Source organism: Typopeltis vanoorti, chromosome 5, assembly GCF_054136105.1.
Source record: "Typopeltis vanoorti isolate ZY-2024b chromosome 5, IOZ_Tvanoo_1.0, whole genome shotgun sequence".
NCBI classification, from domain to species: domain Eukaryota; kingdom Metazoa; phylum Arthropoda; class Arachnida; order Uropygi; family Thelyphonidae; genus Typopeltis; species Typopeltis vanoorti.
This window is the reverse complement of record NC_143553.1, coordinates 55,830,236-55,851,157: the sequence shown is the minus strand read 5'-3', so window position 1 is coordinate 55,851,157 and position 20,922 is coordinate 55,830,236. Positions and strand designations below refer to the sequence as shown.

General features: G+C 35.4%; 1 protein-coding gene across 4 annotated transcripts in view; it reads right to left on the bottom strand.

Moving 5' to 3' along the window:
- The window catches only part of LOC150106429 (eukaryotic translation initiation factor 2-alpha kinase 3-like), a 326,794-nt gene that overhangs the window by 171,831 nt on the left and 134,041 nt on the right, over positions 1 to 20,922 (bottom strand). For all 4 annotated transcript variants that reach the window (XM_090393133.1, XM_090393132.1, XM_090393130.1 and 1 more), the window contains one exon: positions 20,044 to 20,176. In XM_090393133.1, coding sequence (XP_090249259.1) covers positions 20,044 to 20,176 — 133 coding nt within the window. The remainder of the gene's footprint in view (positions 1 to 20,043; positions 20,177 to 20,922) is intronic.

The following is a 20,922-nucleotide window of genomic DNA, read 5'->3' as shown; positions in this document are numbered from 1 at the left end:
CCTTTTTGGGATTCCAGTTCACTAGGGTCCCAAGGCAGACATTATTCCAGAAGATTACAACAGACTGTGCCAGCTCATGCAACAACTCCGCTCATTGGGTGTGAACACTGCCGGGATCCGGAACAGCTACACCTGGTATGGACACTTCCTTAACATCCTCCGTACCGACATTCTGGATCTAGGAACTGACAACAACATCCTCTTTGGCCACCTCTCCAAAACACCGAGGCTACCCACCGAGAAAGGACCTGGCATGGAGGATTGCCTATGGACACCTTCCAGTCAACATCAACACCTGGCAGTTCCACAACCCCCGGAACCCCTTTTGTGACTTCTGCAGGAGCTTGGACACTGTGGAGCATGCCTTCTACCGGTATCCCATTTCCATCTTCATCTGGAGGAGGCTAAGCGATGTGCTCCCCATCCCCCCTCCTGCTGCAGGAGCAAAGTCATCTTCCTGCAGTTCGCTCCCCCAGCTAACAACCAGCAGAAGTTAGTGGTATTTATAATTAATGAACTTAAATAGCACATCTGGATATTAAGAAAGAAATTCTCTAACCCTGCTAATCCTCCTAATCTGTTGGATCTCTCTCGGATCATTCTATACATGTTCTACGGTTCCCTGAGGAGATTTCTATATCTTGAAAAAGAGGCTCTGGGTGACACCAAATTTAAGAACAAGTGGTGTTCACCTCCAATCCTGTGCAATGTCAGAAATAACACCATCAAGTTCTGCCTGCTGCTGCTGCTGCTTTAAGATCTCCATCTGCAGCAGCAGCAGCTCCACCTCTAGTCATTTCCTTGGTCTGTTTTGTTCCCCTGGTCTCCCACGGAGGTAGTCCGGACGAAGAACCCAGGCAGTGCAGGCTTACTCGAGGCAGGTAACCTGGGCACTGGCTACTTTCGTGTTCCTTTCGATCTTGTGAGCCAGGCAGCCGAGCAGGGCGAACAGTCATCATCTGATAGCATGCAGCTAGCAAGATGTGTAAAATGAGCTGAGGCCTATTTTTCCTTTTTCCTATCCCCCCACCCCACCTGCCCTTCCCATCCTATTCCCTCTCCTCTCCTTTTCCCCCTCTCCCATCCCCTTATTACCCCACCTTAACCTCTCTGTCACTTCCCTTCTCTATAGGGGCACTCTGACCACACCATTTTTCAACAGGCCGAAGATAAGATCCCCTTTACTTTCACCCCCAGATGAATCGCTGATGTTCGTAGCTCAGAGTACTAGGCTGGGGTCGTCGTGCTCTAAGACACAAGGTTGATACTTCTGAATTTGTACTTGACCGAAAACTAAGTCTGGGTAGGTGATGCCCGAGACGCGTTCCGAGAAATCCAAGGACACGCAGCTTAATAATCCAGAAGTCTGTAGTGATAACAGGCCATGCTGACGATGAGGAAGCACTCATGCTATGTGTCCCAAAATTGCTGTGTATGCCAGAACTAAAGAGACTGTTGAGGGACACTCATTTTTCTTCTGAGGAATCACCCTAGAGGATTGAAGTAATCCACAACCGAGATATTCCGTAAGTCGTCTGAATGCAGTAAGAGAATTTTGATTCCATTTTGTGACTATATTAACTGTGGAAATGAATAGTGAATTTTGTATAGACCCTATTATGAAAGGAAGTCGAGGCATCAATGTGTTCCTAAAGAATGTGTTTAGAATCAGAGGACATTAGATGAAAAATTAATTATCTTGTGGAAATGAGAGATTATGTTTTCCATAAGGGATGTTGTGTCTAATCTTGAGGTATATGTTCCTAGAATGTTCGTTTTAAAAGGATAATTAAGAAAAGTTGTTCCTTGTGAACGTGTTATGTTAGTAGGATATTAGTTCTGAATTAAATGTGTTATATTAAGAAGTTTATGTATATGAATATCTTGAGAAATATTAAGTGCCCTTAAAGAGTTGTGTAATTACAGAGTATAGATGTTCAAATTAACATGCTGAGTTTAAATTGAACAATATATATATGAAGTATGCAGTGTATACAATAAGTTTTGTCTTATGGTAAGGCTTCTTATGTAAAGCCAAGAGAACGTTATAGTTTCTGAGTAAATTATATCCTAATCGTATAATTGTGCTGGGAGATTGAATTTGAGTTTCATATTGTCTTTATATGTGCAACTTAGAATTGAGAGGTGAAATAGAATTGATTCTAATATTATTGTGACTGTATAACTTAATCTAAGGAGAAAGTAAATTGAATGAGTTTTTTTATTCTCAGTATAGATAATACTTTGTATTATGTTAATTTAGAATAATAAATGTTTTTTTTTATTTGTTTGCCTGATTTCACCTCACTGTACCATTCATTAAACTAATCGGATATTTGCGGGGAAAACCAAAAGTAAAGAGAGTGACTAATTAACCACGGTCACTTCTGTGTAAGAGAAACTTGTGGAGAAATTTAGGGGATTCTTTGCTTAAGGAAGTTGAGTGTTATTGTGCTTATTAATTAATTATTTCTTGAAGTTATATTTAATATCATCTATACATAGAGTGCGCAGGGTAAAAATAAATATTCTCTATGTTGATAAGGGAATGAACTGATTAATGAGAACCTGTAGAATAATACAGATAATATGATGTACTTTCTACTAATGTCTGTTGGCACAATTCCACTTGAATAAGTAGTGACTGCAACTTATCTTAACACTAGCTATAAGGATAGAGTAAAATTACTAGTTGAGATACAACAAGCCTCCCCAAGAAATTAATGTCGGTTACCCTTAGAAAATAACAATTACACAGATAATCAGACCAAGCTAGGGGTTCACAACAGTACCTTCTTCAATTCTAACTGCCTTACTTGCACTTAAATGTAGACTATGTAATGTTCTTTTCTTTTAAGCTTACACGGTGATCCGAATGCATTTTTGAAAATTATGGAGACAACTACTATGTTTGAATAAAACTTTAGTTTAATATAACTAAAATCTACACTCGACATTTCGACCTTTATGTCAAGTCATCTTCTGGAGCATACAACTATACGCAGAAAACAAGCTATACTACAATCAAACTGGTTTGTTAAAGACACTGACCAACCACTACAACAATTGTTGGCCTGACCTCTGGTGAAAAAAATCCTGATAAACCATCCAAATATCAACAACAAAGATGGTATGAAAATTCCAAGGATCTGGATGCACACATTCAGCCTACCTAATATGTAAGTCAGGACTCTAGCCAATCTTCATCTAGTATTAGAAACCATTCCATACCAACTGGCTGGAATGTACATGATGTTAATATATGTATATAGATAGATACTTGTTGTTGTGTCCAATGTATTTCTACAACCAACAGATAACACCAATAATAGGACTCTAGTTGATGTATAATTTTTTAATTTTATTTATTTATTTTTATTTTTTTCACCAGAGGTCAGGCCAACAATTGTTGTAGCGGTTGGTCAGTGTCTTTAACAAACCAGTCGAAAACGTCGGAAAAGGTCGAAACACCGAGTGTAGATTTTAGTTATATTAAACTAAAGTTTTTATTCAAACACAGTAGTTGTCTCCATAATTTTCGAAAATGTATGTAATGTTCCATTTACTACATATAATTTTAGCATTTTGAAAATGCTTTTCTCTTTGGCACCTTGTCATATGCTTTTTTTCCATATTTATAAAGCTTAAGTACAGATCCTTACTATATTCTCACGATTTTTCAACCATTTGTCATAAAGTGAAAATCTTATCTCAACAACCTCTATTTAGCCTGAAGCCTGCTTGTTGTTTTTCAAGTATGCCTGTGCAAATTTTACTTGGAACACTTAGCAGGAAAATTTCTCTGTAATTCTTACATCCAGTTTATTTCCTTTTTTTTTTTTTTTTTTACAGATAGGAACTATAAGAGCTCTACTCCAATCATCTGTAATATGACCTATGATCCGGATTATGAAGTGTAGCTAAAGTAAAATTTTATACTTTCATATTTGAGCATTTCTGGTTGTAGCATCTACTCCAGCCTGCCTTTCCATATTTCAGATTTCTGATGGCCTTTTTTTTTTTTTTTTTTTTTTTTTTTTTTTTACCAGTATTGATATGTATTCCTGACTGCATTCTGCTTGAGTATTTCCTATCACTGTTCTGCCACCTGTTGTTTCATTTAGCAATCTTTTGACGTAATTACTCCAGGCATCCAGAATATCTTCAGTTTTTATATTACCTTTATCATATCTAATTCCTTTCATAGTACTCTTTCATCCATTTCAAAGTTTCTTCAATAGTCTCTAGAATATTTTGGATGTTTGTCTTCCATCAACAAACATGATTATTGAAAAGAAGGAAGGAACCATTTGATTCCGTTCTTCTTTTTGATAACTGCTTCTTTAACATTTTGTATTCATCATGGAGTTCTGGTTTTTCAATCCTTGCAAACAACTTCACCACATACCTTCCCCATCTGCCTTTTAAGAGCACGCTACCAAGGTTTGTTGTTTCTTGTTTTCAAAAGCTTTTATTTTTTTCTTAAATAATATTTGAAGTGTACAGTTTACCTATAAAACCTGCTTGGCTCAAATTATTTTTAAAACTTTCTTACATATTTTTCTTTTTGATATATTTATTTTTATCCTGCTTAAAACTGAAGTGATGATCATTTCCAATTTCAAATCCCTTGTCTTCTCTTGTATCCAAACCAGGATAAACATATCACTGTTAGCAACAACATAGTAAATAATTCCTGACAATTCTTTTTTTTTCTTGTCTCTTCTCCCCCATGTGAATTTGTGCACATCTTTATGTTGAAACAAGGTGTTAGTGGCTATTCTGCATCCAGAACAGAAATCTAACAGGCACTTACCATTATTATTAGCTTTGCACTTTTCTCCAAAATTTCCTAAAATTTTTTATATGCATGAGATTCATTGATTACCCTGCTGTTTAGATCTCTACAAAAACAAGCGTTTCTATTTTCTTCATGTCATATGCTTTCTCTAATGATTCAAAAAATTCCTCCACTTCTTCAACCATAGACACAAATAAGTTTCATGTTTAATTCCCTATTTTGAAATTTGTTCACATAACTCTACTTGATGCTGCCTGCAAATCAAAAAGTTTATCACGATATCTGGTGCTGAATGCTGTAAGTACTATTATTATTATCATTCGTATTAAATTTTTAGTTTCAACTGAATATTTAATGGAAAATTAAGGAAAACCAACAGTGATGTAGCGATGCCAAAAACATATCTAAGATCAATTATAATAGCATTATGTTTTAACAGAATACAAGAATGGAATTAAAAACAACACTTTTTTCATGACTATCTGCGATCATTGCCTTAATTGTCTTACTATAAAGATATGAATACATGAAAGTATGACACACACACATACTTGTTAAAAATATTAAATATTAAACTAAATATTTTTTTTCAAAATTTAATTAATAACAATAATATTATATTATTCATATAGGAGCCTGTGTAGCTCAGTGGATGTGGTGTTTGCCCAACATGGCGCTTGGCCGCACGAAGGAAGACTTGGTTTCGAGTCTAGTCGGCGACTAGAGGAAATTTTTCTAAGCCTTTTTTTGACCGGCTCCCGAGTTAGCCAATTTCTGGAACGGGCAAGCGGGTTTTTTTCCCCCCAGAAACTCGGGTTTTTCGTCCCGTAAACTCAAGAAAATCAACCGTGGAACCCACATTATTTCAGACATTAAATATATTGTGTTAGGGTTAGGGAGCACGAGATGGCGGCACATTTGAGCCATCTCTCTTCACTGTGTACCGCTTAATTAGTGATAGCCTTGGGCCATCTATCTCTGATTGGTACCAGTGGAGATTAAACTGCCCACTCAGTCTCCAAAAGTTAGATACGGCTAAATGGCCTCGCCTACTCCCATATACGGGAATAAAAAGGCGTTGGCTGATTTTTTTTTTTATTATTCATATTAATTATATTATATCATCATCAAATTCCATACATGTATATGATGGAATTTGATGTATATGGCGTACAGGATATGACAGTATTACATGAAAAATTTACATCCTTACTAACTTCCTATCTACAATTTTACTCCAAATCAGTCTGTTACTTGTCAAGACTCCAACATTACCAGATCTTTTATTTCTATCGTCTAAGGCACTTTGTACCGTATCAATCCACCTATATCTTGGTCTTCCTCTGGGTCGTTTTCCTGCCAACTTGGCAGAGAACACTTATTTTGCTAATCTTTGCTCATGGATTCTGTTTAAGTGACCATACCAACTGATATTAGCTCTGCTAATGCATTCCTGGATGCTGACAATGTCAAGTTCTTTTCTAATATTCTCGTTTTTAATATGATATTGCCATTGATGTCATCTGTTCACACCTCTAATCTTTCTCAAGATTCTCATATCAGCGGTCTCTAGTCTTTGGTCAAGTGTTTTACTTCTGACCCAGCTCTCAGATCGATAAGTTAAAATCGGTTTGAAGACTGTTTTGTATACAGCTAATTTAGTGTTCCAACTAATTTCTCTCTTATTCCATATGAATTTATTCAATTGACTTCCTATCATACCAGCTTTGTTGATTCTGTTGTCTATTTCCATATTTAATTTACCATCTTCACTAAAAATCATGCCTAAGTAGTCGAAATGTTTTACTTGTTCCACAGGTTCTCCATATCCTGTACACATTCACAAAACAGTTGACATTTTCAATGATTCGGCCTATTTTCATTGTCTTTGTTTTTTATTGCTGACCATCATACCATATCTATTACAACAGTTATTCAATTTAGTCAGAGAATCTTGCAGACTTGTAGCAGATTTATTTAGAAGTATAACATCATCAACATAAAGCAAAGAGCTGACATTAATATCTCCAATTTTAATATCAGGTTTAATACCACTTTCCTTCATATGTGATCCATATAGATAATGAATAACAGAGGGGATAATGTACATCCTTGTCTCACACCAGATTTAACATTAAACCATCTTCCTGTACGTCCTTCAATTCTAACTGCTGACTTACAACTCTTAAGACTAAATATTGCTTGATATAACGCCCCATTGACACCATATAACTGTATTGCATTGAACAGCTTCTATCTTGGCACCTTTTCATATGCCTTTTCCAAATCGACAAAACTTAAATACAGATCCTTGTTATATTCCTACGATTTCTCCACTATTTGTCGTAAAGTGAAGATCTGATCCTGACAGCCTCTATTTGGCCTGAACCCAGCTTGTTCTTCACAAAGCTTTTCTTCACAATTCTTCTCAACCGTTTCTCAAGTATACTTGCATATATCTTACCAGGAACACTCAATAGGGATATACTTCTGTAATTCTCATATTTAGTTTTATTTCCTTTTTTATATATAGGTGCTATGAGAGCTCTACTCCAATCATTGGGAATTCGTCTCTCTGTCCAGGCTTTCTGAACTACACAGTGCAGCCACTGTAAGACTTTTATACCACCATACTTCAGCATTTCTGGTCGAATATCATCTACTCCTGCTGCCTTTCCACATTTCAAGCCTTTGATGGATTTTTCTACTTCAAGTATGGATATGTTTTCCTGACTGCATGCCTAGTCAGTGTTTTTTATCACTGTGCTGTCATCACTGCTTGTTTCATTTAGCAAATTTTCAAAGTAATTACTCCGTACTTCAAGGATATGTTTTTCTTCCATTTTCATTTCACCTTTATCATCTCTAACTCCTTTTACAGCTTCTTCAACAACCTCCAGAATATTTTGCCACCTTCTTCATATTTATTTTCTTTGTTCTTGCCAAAGTCCTCCCATGACTTTTGTTTAGCTAGTTTTGCACACTGTTTAGCTTTCTTACATTTGTCTCTGTATTCTGTAAGAGCACAAGCTGACTTATTTGCCAGGAACTTTTGTTATGCTTTCTTCTTTTTCTTCACTGCCTCTTTAACTTCCTGTGTCCACCATGGAGTTCTAATTTTTCTATCCTTGCAGACAACTTCACCACATGCCTCTCTAGCTGAATCAATCAGGGTTTTCTAAAAGGCTTGCCACGGAATCTCCAAGGTTTGGTTCCTGTTCTCAAAAATCTTTTATTTTTCTTTCAATAATCTTTGTGTATTTTAGTCTACAGTTCACATCTGAGAGCTGCTCAACTTTTATTCACTTTAAAACTTTCTTACATGTTATTCTTTTCAATATGAAATTCAATTTTATCCTGCTCAAGACTAAATAGTGATCACGTCCAATTTCAAATTCTCTGTACGCTCTGGTGTCCTGCACCAGGGAGAAAACATCACTATCAACAATAACATAGTCAATGAGACTTTTCTTATTCCTTGCCTCTTCTCTCCATGTGAATTTGTGCACATTTTTTATGTTGGAACATGGTGTTAGTAATAACCAGTCCATATCCTGAGCAGAAATCCAACAGGTATTTGCCATTATTAGCTTTGCTCTTTTCTCCAAATTTTCCCAAAATATTTTTGTATGTCTGACAATCATTTCCTACTCTGCTATTTAGATCCCCAAAAAGGACCAACTTTTCCTTTTTCATTGTGTCAGTTGCTTTCTCTAAAGCCTCAAAAAATTCCTCCACTTCTACCTTAATAGAACCTTCTGTGGGATCATAGGCACAAATAAGTCTCATTGTCCAGTTCCCCATTCTGATATTTGCCCACATCACTCTACTTGAGACTGCCTACCATTCAAGAAGATTAGCCTTATATTTAGTGTTGAATACTATGGCTACTTCTTCTTTTCCTTTACTTCCATTGCCTGAATATAACATTTTGTATTTATTGCTCAAAAAGATCTCACCAGTTTTTGTCTTTTTTGTTTCAGTCACCCCATATTATGTCGATCTGGTGTATCTAATTCCTCCGCTAGTCTAATTCCTCCGCTAGTTCCATTTCTTTGCCATTCAGGCTTCTTGTGTTGATAGTACCAATCTTTAATTCTGGTGATGTTGAGTTGGGGTGTGTTTTCAGATTTTTTCCAGTAGCTGACTTTTCACTGTTCGTCCTATTTCCCTGGTGAAAACAACGGGGGCCTTCTTTAATCGGGTGACACCCCCAGCCGGCATGAAATTTTGTCATGTTGTACCATCATTTTGTATTTTGGTTTAACCAATAGGAATACAATTTGGTTGGCTAAATCCCAAATTGCCAACCCATCCTCATTCGTTCAGTATCCAGGTAGATACCTAACAAGCTGCACCACGAGAAGGTGAGGATTGGACATTAGGTCCGAAGCCCTGGTTGGTTCTCTGCATTCCTTTAAAGGCTATGTGGAGGCCTCCTCTCAGTTATACAGCTTTGACCCTTAAGCACCCCATTAAATTATATTAATTATATTAATAATTAAGTAGATGGTGTTGGTTGAGATGATGCGGTTTGCTGTGGATTGAGTGGTGGAGACAGAGAATTGTAGAGTAGGTGCTCTTCCTCAATGAGTCTTTGGACTCCTTGGAGGTGGTGTCATGTAATAATAATCATAATAATAATAAGTTAATTTGTTGTACTTTTTTGTTTTTTTATGAGTGTGCGAGAGACTGAGTTGTGCGGATTTTAAGAAAAACTTATACACTTTGTATTACAATAGCTTCTGTCACTATGTGTCGTAGAACAATCGTAGCCAAGACATTTTTTGTTGAGGATAACTGAATATGTGAGATTTTGTTCTGTGTGCATGAAGTGTTTATAATGACAGTTGAGAGATTTGAGGAAGGAAAATAAGACTAGGTGAGAAAATATGTAAGAAGTGTTTTGAGAGTGACTTCCAGCTGCATGGAAAAGTAAAATACACGACAAAGAAGTAGAAAATATTGACAGATGCCTGGAAAATGTTAGCTTTGATAACCCTGTTGAAAGTAGAAGGTCAGGCAAATGAAGAGGAACTCATGAAAGAAAATGTGAGATTATGTAGAGTACTTCACAGAACAAAGCAGAGATTGAAAGATTGCAGAAACATCGGGCAAGTGACAGAACCGAGAAGAGAAAAAAAGCAAGGGGGTGTGAGATAAGAAACAAGAATACAGGGCTAAATGAGAGGAGGGTAAGAAGAAAAATTTTGATAGTGATTCATGATAACATGAATGTATAATGAGAACATGACTAAATCCTGTTTCCTATTGTGAAAATCAATAACATAACGAAGCGGTGAGGATGCAAAAAAGGTAAGGTGAAAGAACTGATTGTTTCTGTTGGCACTAGTGACTTGAAATGTGAAAAATATGGTATGAGAGAGAAGATAAGGGAGTAATTTAGAAGCAGTAAGAAAATAGAGAGAGAGAGAGCAAGCAAAGACTAAGTCTTCAGCCATGCTATGAGAATCAAGTTGAAGAGGAGGATAATGACAAATGAATCAATATGCAGGTGGTGCAGAAGGAATGGTGTGGAGTATGTAAATTTATGCAGTAAATCTGATGGATGGAAGGACTTATATAATGCCAATGGACTGTACTTAATTTAATTTAGAGTTAGCTGTCTAGAGAAAGCACTGTTCACTGAGACTGTGGTAGTGCAAAGTCAGGAAAATGGTGGCACGAGGTGTGTGTGTGTGTGTGTGCACGCACATGTGCAGGCACCTATGATTCATGCGAGTGTGAGAATGACCAAAATATGGGGAACATGGTCTCTCAAGTGATAAAATTGAATGGAATAGTCAACACAAGGAGTAAATAACTGGGAGCCCAACTGGGGAATGCTATAGTTGCTATATACTTATGTTATTATCAGAAAGATGGGCATGAGGATGGAAGTTCATTTAAAGCAATCTGGTGTGAGATAGAAGCTAACAGGACAAAATATACAGCTGGTTGCTGTTATAGGTTAGACATGCATCAGCAAATTAGAAAACCAAGTGCAGGTTGAATAACTATCATGGGGATATCAACTATGGAGACATAAAGTAGAAGGATGAAGGACAGATTATATGGTGAGAAGGAAATGAAATTCATTCATCCACTAAGAGATAACTACTTGGAACGACATGAGATGGAGGGAACTTTGGGTTTGAGAGTGTTGGATCTAGTCAGAGGATCCGAAGATCTGTCTATAACTAGGATGGCCACATTACTTCCAATTGGGGGGACCGTGATCATGCGGTCTTAGCTTGTAACTTGAAGCAATGCCATGGCATAAGAATCTACGAAGGAAGGCTGTTAGCAGTACAGTGGTGAATGAGTGGAATGGGTTGCCAGAGTCTGTTGTGAGTCCTTTGTCAACAAGCTCAAGAAGAATGACAGATATTGTGTAGATATTGCTATGAATAGTTTAGATCTCCCACAGTGAATCTTCAAATTCCATAGTGGTATCTGTGCAATAATAATAAGAAGAATAATGTTATGTTCTTTGGAGATTGAGGAGGGTATTGAAGTAATGTGTTCCAGGAGATACTAAAGTTATAAAATTCAACGCAGAGAAATCTGATCTTGACAGAAGATCTGAGTATTATCAAAAGTAAGCGGACATGATTTTTTTTTTTCTTTTGTGACTTCCACCCAAGAAAAGTTGTAAACTTATAGTAAACAGTTGACCCTTGAACAATGCAGGGGTTAGGGGAGCTGACACAGTTGAAAATTTCATATAACTTTTGACTCCTCAAAAATTTAACTACTAATAGCACTACTGTTGACCAGAAGTCTTATTGATAACATAAACAATCGATTAACACATTTGTATGCTATATGTATTATATACTGTATTTTTATATTAAAGTTAGCTAGAGAAAAGAAAATGTTATTAAGAAATTCATAAGGAAGAGGAAATACATTTACGTACTGTATTTATCAATACTGTAAGTTTATGTCGTCTGTATACAAGATGAATCATCTGTCTATCAGTAGCTACATCAATATTGTCTTATATGATACAAAACACTGTAGATGTTATACATATTACTAACACTAGACATCAAAAATGAAAAGATAATGTGAAAAAGAAATCCATATTTATTTACAGGTATAATGATTCATGCACTGATAATGAAGAAGAAGCAATATGACTGCTTTATGGTAGCCTAGCCATTCACTAATGAATCATTATAAAATTATTTTTTATGCTAATTAATTAAATATTTAACTAAATAATAACAGTTAAGTTTATGAAGTTATGATTTAATATTGCATCTTTACGTTTGTTTACATTTCCCTCAACTGCTAATGGCACTATGTATAGTCTAAGTATTTATGTGCGTAACTTTTGATAATTTTATGGATAGTGAATGATAACTAGTATCTATGTATACAGGTATCCCTTGATTAATGTGGTTAATTAATCCCTCGATGTATTACAGCGTATATCAAAATCACGTTAATCACTGGTAAAAAAGTACAATTCGTCCCTGATCGATTACTGTATTAATAGTTCGTTTTATATGGTACTCTTTTAGGAAAGATAAAAATGAATGTAAAGCAAATGTTTAATAAATGCTTGTACCTACATTAGTTACTGCAATTTTTTTTTAATCAAAAGAAGTTATAAAGAGTCGTTTGAGCAGTTTTAGTTTTTTCTTATCGGCATAAATTCTACGATAACAAGCAAAATGACTCTCCAGACCTCGACAAACAAGCATTCTTCGATTAACATCTGGATCCATATCCATTACTAGCTGCTTAAGCGATTCTAAACTGCCAAATATTCCATCCAGTTCTTTGACTGTTATTTCCTTTGGAACCTCATCTACACATTCCGTTTGTTCGTTGTCTTCATATGTGCATTGTTCAATTTCAAGAAGATTATTGTCACTGAAATCTTTTGAATTTGAATCCAATAATTCTTTAACATCTTCTGCATCAACACCATCAAAATCGAGGTCTTCACCAATTGCAACGATTTCTTTGACCACGTTGTTCACAGGATTTTGAAAACAACCTAAGTCATTAGCGCATTCTGGCAGAAGGTTTTTCAAAACAGCTTTCATGCAACTAGAAGACACATGCTCCCACGAGTCACGAATATTCTCAATTGCATGTTTAATGCTAAATTTTTTCCAAAATCCGTGAAGCGTAATCGCACTTTCTCCCATTGTTGTTTCTACTGCCTTTGAGAATGTCTTGTTAAGAAAATATGCTTTGAAAGTTACAATGACTCCCATGTTCATAGGTTGTAACAATGATGTTGTATTTGGTGGGAAAATAAAACTTTCACATTCTCACACAGATCATTAAGAGAATTTGGATGACCACGAGGCTAGCAGCCTCACGGCGTGAGCATGATTTTGCATAGTAAATTTAAAGGTGCGTTAATCAAAACTCTTGCTGCGTATATCAAGGGATTGCTGCAATTAATTTCGCTGCGATAATCAAATCCACATTAAGCAAGGGATACCTGTATTTTATGCATTCATGACATACCTAACTTTTCTTTAATTTTTTCGATATTTCTAAGCTATGTGATTCATTTGCAAGGTTTTTCAAATTGTTGCAAATCTCAAAAGAATTTTCCAATATATTTATTGAAAAAAATCTGCGCATAAGTGAACCCATGCAATTCAAATCAATATTATTCAGTCAACTGTATTAGAACTACAGTTGGGAATTTTTTTAAATTTTTTTATTTTATTTTTTTGATATTTCTAAGCTATATAATTCGTTTGCAAGTTTTCTCAAATTGTATCAGCATAAATTCTACAATAACAAAAAAATTTTCCAATATATTTATTGATAAAAATCTGTGTATAAGTGAACCAGTGCAGAAAATAATCCAAAAACTTCTCCAGAGATCAAACAGAACATATTTACATTTGAAGGACTCTACTTCAGTCCTTCAATAAGTAAGATAATGGTCCTATACCAGGCAATGAAATCTCTCTTCCACCTGAAGATCATCACAAACATCCATGCCCATGGCATTCAAACCTCCTGCCTGTTGGTGAGAGAGTTGATATAATAACCACTGAGCCAATCAGGCCAGTAAGAAGGAAACTTTCTTACCAAAAAAAAAAAAAAATTCAATTAAAATAAGACAGGTCTGTGTTTTGGTAGCATTAAAGTTGACAATGTTATTCTCATCCTAATTGGAGAATGGTAAGGAGATATCAGTGCTTATTGCATTTATTATATAAAATCTTGAAGCCTGGAGCATTCAAACGCAATAAGTTTTGTCATATGAAGAGAATGGAGTATGTTATAATCAGCAAAACCACAAATAGAATTCGAGCATTGGTGAATAATGTCATCTGCAAGCTAGATACAAATATGAATATCTGTTTATCAGCAGCTTCAAAAACATTCACCACTAGACCTAATAAGAAGATCAATATTTTCGACTCAAAATTTTGATTGCTATTTAAGCAATCTCAATCATTAAATCTACCCCCCCCCCCATCCTTTTTTTTTTTTTTTTTTTTAATATCATGAGAAAGATTTGTAGTAGAGGTATGGATGTCTTTTCTATTTTTAATTAAATCAATAAAACATAACTGGAGAAAATAAACCAGAGGGGTTGGGAAAAAAGTTGCTTAATGTACAACAATATATTTTGTGTCACATTTTAAAAAAGGAAAAGACAGTTCAAAAGAAAAATAATGCAACAAGCATGGAAAGAACCAATCTAGAAATGGTTGTATAATAACAAAGGAGAAAGGAAATTATTGGAGACAATCATGAGGTGCTTTCCAACAGTTCTTATATGGAGGCAACATTCAGAATCACAACTGAAGCAAGAACTGTTTTGTCTTATTTTACTATTTAAATTAAGCATCTTCATGTGAACAATTGGAAGAATTGCATATCCTTCGAATGGAAAAGAAAGTGGCTCAATTCTTGTTTTTAGTTTTTATCTTAGTTTTTATACAAATTTTAGTAATATACATACCAAACAGTCTGGCAAAAAAATCTAAAAATATGAATCAAAAGGTACATTAAAATTACTTTAGTTAAACTATACTGACATATTAAATTAAAATGAAGTTTAAGTCAGAGATCTAGGGACTGTCCCAAAAATATAAACCTTACTAAGTGTTAATAATCAAAAAAACACAGAACTTAGGTTCAGAAATTCCTTGAACTTATTAACTGATTATTTTTAATTTAAATTTTATCCAAGGATACTGAAGAGACAAGGTGAAACACTGACATGTTTATTCCACATCATCTCAATGACAAGGATGATATGATATAAAATTCTTTCTTTGATATGTTATATTTAAATTTTGTCATCTGCTACAAACAACAAGATGGTGTGTGTGTGTGTGTGTGTGTGTGTGTGTGTGTGTGTGTGTGTGTGTGTGAGAGAGAGAGAGAGAGAGATTTCCAGCAGTTGTTTTTACTATTTTCAAAGCAGATGCTTAATTCTTTAGCAATTTCAGAAATCACCTTCTATATAATGATAGTTACGTTTTAATTGAGCAAAAATGCCTCTGACAATTTCATAATGAAAAAGATAGCTGCCACTATACAAGGTGCTATCAAAAAGAAACCAAAAAGCGTCAGATACTCTGTGACAGATCGAGTTATAGTCTTATGCCACTAGATGTCACTGATAGACACTGTTGACTCAGCCTACCACATGGTGTGCACCGAAACTCATGTAATAAGCATTATTCTTATCACATGTTTGTGCTGTTCTGCGATTTTGCATAAAATTGGGAAAATCTGCCACATAGACCCTTGAGTTACTTCATGAGGCATATGAAAACGAAGTCATGAGCCAAACTCAGTGGTTTGATTGGCACTCGCATTTTAAGAAGTGCAGAACCACTTTGGAGGATGACGAGAAGCCGGGATAACCTTCCACCAGAACAACCCTTGAAAATGTATTAAAAAAAAATTCAACAGATCATCTGTGCAGATCGATGCATCACCAACTAGGAAGTTGCTGACAGAGTTAAGATTTCATACGGAGCAGCTCAAGCAATCATCACGAGAGATTTGAACATGCATCACTTCGCTGCCAAGTTTATCCCCTTCCCCCACGTCTCTTGACTTCTGACCAGAAAGAGCACCGTGTGAATGTCTGTCAAGTTATTCATCAAAAGGGCATTGATGACCCGACCTTCATCTTAAGACTTGGGTTTATGGCTATGACCCAGAGACAAAACAGCAATCGTTACAGTGAAAGAGTCCACATTCCACAAGACCAAAGAAGGCAAGTCAGGCAGGAATGTGACAAAGAGCATGTCAATCGTCTTTTTAGACATTTAGGGGGCAGTGCACCAAGCATTTGTCCCTCCTGGTCAGACGTTCATCACAAAAGGCCAGAACTGTAGCAAAACCGCAATAACATTGTTGTCATGTTAGAGGAGCCAGCCTTAAAAAAAAAAAAAAAAAAAAAATTATATATATATATATATATATATATATATATATATATATATATATATGTATATATATATATATTTTTTTTTTTAAGCCTGAGTTGTTAATTACTGCTGTTTATCATCTTTCCAGTAAAAATTTTGTTCTGTGTAATGTACGTATATCTCTCCAGATCCACGGCATGACTAACTGTCAATAGGAGTGATGTTTCCCAAAAACTACCCCCATGAGTAATCCACATGTTAAGGCTTAAGTGCTGGAAGGACATTATGTTGGCAGTTTAATGGAGAACGTACAGCACTGGGAAAGGATTAAAAACTACTGTAATTGTTCCAATATTTCTTCTCAGTCACTGAGTAAATACTAATTACAGACTAACACTTGTAACACACACGCACGCACGCGCACACACACACACACACACACACACACACAAGGCAACACAATACTAAATGAAACGCATCGATATAACACTAGAGTCCTATCTAGGTGGGATGTCCTATACAAGCATCTATACTAGGTTGTAATGTTCCCCAAATTTTGGGAAGTTTCTTGCATCTGTATTTGCTTGAATTTGGCTGTTTTTTTTTTTTTTGTTTTTTTTTTTCAGATGATCTTATGAGTAGTATCTAATGAATGATCTGCAAGACTAGACTGCCATAGTGGTGATTGCAGATGTATGTTTTGTATTCATCTACGTTGATGGTGGCTGATCTACCAGTATGTCCAAAGTATGCCAACTTGCAGGAACAGGGAACTTTGTATGCTTCAGGAACTAAGAGAGAAGAGAGCTGATCTTTAGTGAAACAGATAAAGGTAGAAAGTTTCAGGTGGAACTTAAAAGCTATGCAGTAATTTGTATTTCTTTAAGGACCAGACTATTTTTTTTGGATGTACCTACCCCAGACAGGGGATGGTGATGGAATTCCTAAAATCCTTCTAAAGAAGTGGTCATGGATTTTTTTTGGGGGGGGGGGGGGGGGGGAATTGATTATTGCTTTAATTCTGCTGTAACTACTGGATAGGAAGGCATTGTGTATATGGGTGAGTTCTGTTGCAAGAGAGGTTCCACAGAACAAAAATTGTAGGCTCTATTATTTAGTTTTAATGATGCCATATTGTTGGATTTCAAATGATATTTATTAAGTAAATGTAGTAATATCATAATTATCCTGTACACCCCCCCCCCCCCAGAGTACATATCAGGAATTTGATGATGATAATGACAATGAAGTATGCTGATTCCTAGTGAAAAGCTCAATCAAAACTCCAAGAAATAAATATTGGCCTCAAATTGGATTGTGTGGCTTAAAAAAAGTTCCATGTTTGGTCTCAAAAACAAGGTTTCTGGATTATGTAGATAAAAAAGTAAAAAACCAGTCTACCCACAATACTAATATACTATAGTTTGCAACCTTTCTTATGTGGGAATCACATTCAAAAAAATGTCCCATGATTCTGCATTAGCTGAGTTTCTCCTCCCCAATTTTTTACTTTGCGTGTTTCTTTAGGAATTTGTCTTAAGGAATTTAGAAGAGGATAAATGACATGCATTTCTAACTGTTCTCTCTTAGTTAGCATTATATGTAACTCTGAAATTAATAACAGTAGTACTGAAAAAAGAGGGCCAAAAGGCTTAACTTTGGTGATGCAAAATTATTCAAATTAAGTGGATATTGAATCCAACATTATTTCAAAGCCGAATAGAGAAACTACAACAGTTTAGTGCCGAATATAGAAACTATAAAAGTTTCGGTAGATCTAAGCGTAAGCTAACCTTTTCATGACAGGGGCAACTCGTAGTAAAGGTGGAGTAAGCTCTGATCACTATACTTAGTATTTCCCATAATGTAAAACACATCTCCTAGCAGACATGCATGATGTTATACGTTGAGAGGGGGGGGAGGGTCACTACCCACCGGTTTTGACCTTTGTTGAGGTCTCATCAGTGGGAGCCAGACCCAGATGCAAATATGTTTTATTTAAAATTATATTTTACATAATGTAAAATACTAAGGATAGTGATCAGAGCTTACTCCACCTTTACCACGAGTTGCCCCTGTCATGAAAAGGTTAGCTTACGCTTAGATCTACCGAAACTTTTATAGTTTCTATATTCGCACGAAACTCTTGTAGTTTCTCTATTCGGCTTTGAAATAATATTGGATTCAATACCCACTTAATTTGAGTAATAACAGTAGTTTATACATCTAAAATAAATGCCATTAGGGCACAGGTGGTAGCCATGATGACTTATAGTTAAAAAGACCCAGTTTTAAATTCTGTCTATGACAGGAAGGATATTTACAAGTGATTTAATACATTTGATGGGTGGAATAAAGTGAGATTGCATGTGCAGTGTAGGATATCTCAGTATTTATCAAAAACAAGCATTGGGACAAACACATGAAGTTGTAAAATCTTAATACAACAGTGACATGTAGATATAAACATGTTTGGTAATGAAATATTAACCTGATCAAGAGCAATGATTTATTGTAATAATAGCTCCAGGCAATTTTGTGATGTAAACCCTTCATTGTCAAGGTACAGTGATACTTCCCAAAGTAAGAATATATCTAAGTTCACCTGTTTTGTTTCAATGCAGGTTCTCACTTGTCATAGTTTGTGAAAATTATAAAAGTATAGGAAGCACGTGAAAGTTTTAAAATTGAGCTCCAATGTACAGAATGTGAAATATATCAAGAGAACTTAAAACCAGATGGCCGTAAAGTGACCATCCGATACAAGCTGATCAGCCATGTATCTTAAAAACAAAGGTAAAAAACTTTCTACATCTATCTCTCATCCTGAGATTTTTATTTAATAAGGTCAAAGCACCTTATGGTAACTTGTTCTGGTAAAATATTTATAAGCTCTGTATTACTTAACCCTGGTATTTCTAAGCCTAGCTCCCACTGGTGAGACCTCAATAAAGGTCAAAACCGGTCTTGGTATTGGCCCCTTGCCTTCAATGCATAGCATCATACATCTCCTCAAGGAGATGGGCTTTGCATTAAGGGTAAATATTAAGAATAGTGATCAGAGCTTATTCCACCTCTTACCACGAGCTGCCTAGACTTGTACTACTTTACGGGTCACCTAGACTTGCAATAAATGCATGTGCAAACTTGACTTAATGGTCTGTTTGCTTACTTGGGAAATGGAGTAAAACCAGGTTTAAAATAGCTTGGCATCTTTAAAATAGGATAACCTTTCATTGAAATGAAAATTACTTAAGCAATCAACATATTGTACAGAATCTGTTCAAAAATAAATCATATATATATATATATATATAGATAGATAGATAGATGTGCATAAAGCTCATCAACTGTACTACACGTTGATGAGCTTTCTTGGGTAAAAATCACAACAAAAAGTCAATTGATTCTGCATTAGCTTCATTTCTCTCCCAATTTCAAATACTAAACAGTAGTTATTTTCATAATTATTTAAAATGAAGGTTGTATGCCTTTAATAATAAAAAATAATAATCACTAAGTTCATGCAGCAAATATTGACTTGATGATCCTGTTTGATGATAATGAAAAATGAATGAATCACAACGTTCATTAACCACACTCCATAATGGTGTGCAGTGTGCTCTGGTCTACAGTAAACTAGTAGAGACTAAAGGATTTGCTTTAGAACACCAGTGATATTATGAAGTTGGGATGGAACTTTTGGATAGCAAGTTCACTATGCTGGACTAATCCAATACAATCAATTCTAATTGCATTTCCTGAAGATAACAGTGCATAGCTATTAAAGAATTTCAATGTAATTTTTTATTTGATAAAAAATAAAATAAGCAAAAGAGTTAATAAAATTGCACATACCAATATATAATAAGGGAAGGGGAAATGGTTTTCCAGGTTCATCAAATCCAATTAATGTATTCTGACTAAAGAGATCAACAGCAGTGAGTATACCATCCTTCAGATACCACGAACTGACAATAGGATTTTCAAACTATGTAAAACAAGTAACAGAAAGGAATTCATTATAAATACAATTAAAAGTAAGCCAAAATAATTAAAATTTATGATTAAATAAAAAGTATGGTTTTATGACATTTATGCAAAGAGTAATTTTTCAATCTTAGATTAAAGGAACTCTTAATGAACATGCATTCTCTCTCTCTGGGGCAGATGCAAAAGATAGACATCACTCAAAACTTAAGGTTTACTTTTTTTTTTTTTTATAATACTCTCAATTCCATTTCTTTTACTAGTACCATATTTTCAATGTTGTTTCACAGCTGAAGTGAACAAAATGATCATTACAAGTATTTAACCTTAATGTGATGTTAGACCATTTTTATGTTGTTTTGTCCTTTGAAGAGTCTTTTCCGCGTGCTCCTTGAACAGCTTTGGCTATGTTGTCAATGATTTTGTTTGTATAGAGCTGTTGTTCAGGATTAGGATCTATTTCTTGCAAGGCTGCTGCAATTGCTGGACAGGTAAAGATGTGAGTGGGTGTCAGTTCAGTATTGGGGCAGTTGTTGCAGTTTCTATATGTTCTCGTATCATCTGTATTGATCTTCATTCCTCTATAATGTCCTGTTCGTAGTCTTGCTATCATGGTGGAGGTCTTTCTGTCAGCACTGATTTCGGGAATTTGATGTTGTATCACTGATTTCAGTGGAATTAGTTTAGCTTTTGCTGGTGTGTTAGCATCAGCAAGAGTTATCGTGTGAGTTTCTTGGTTGAGTTCCC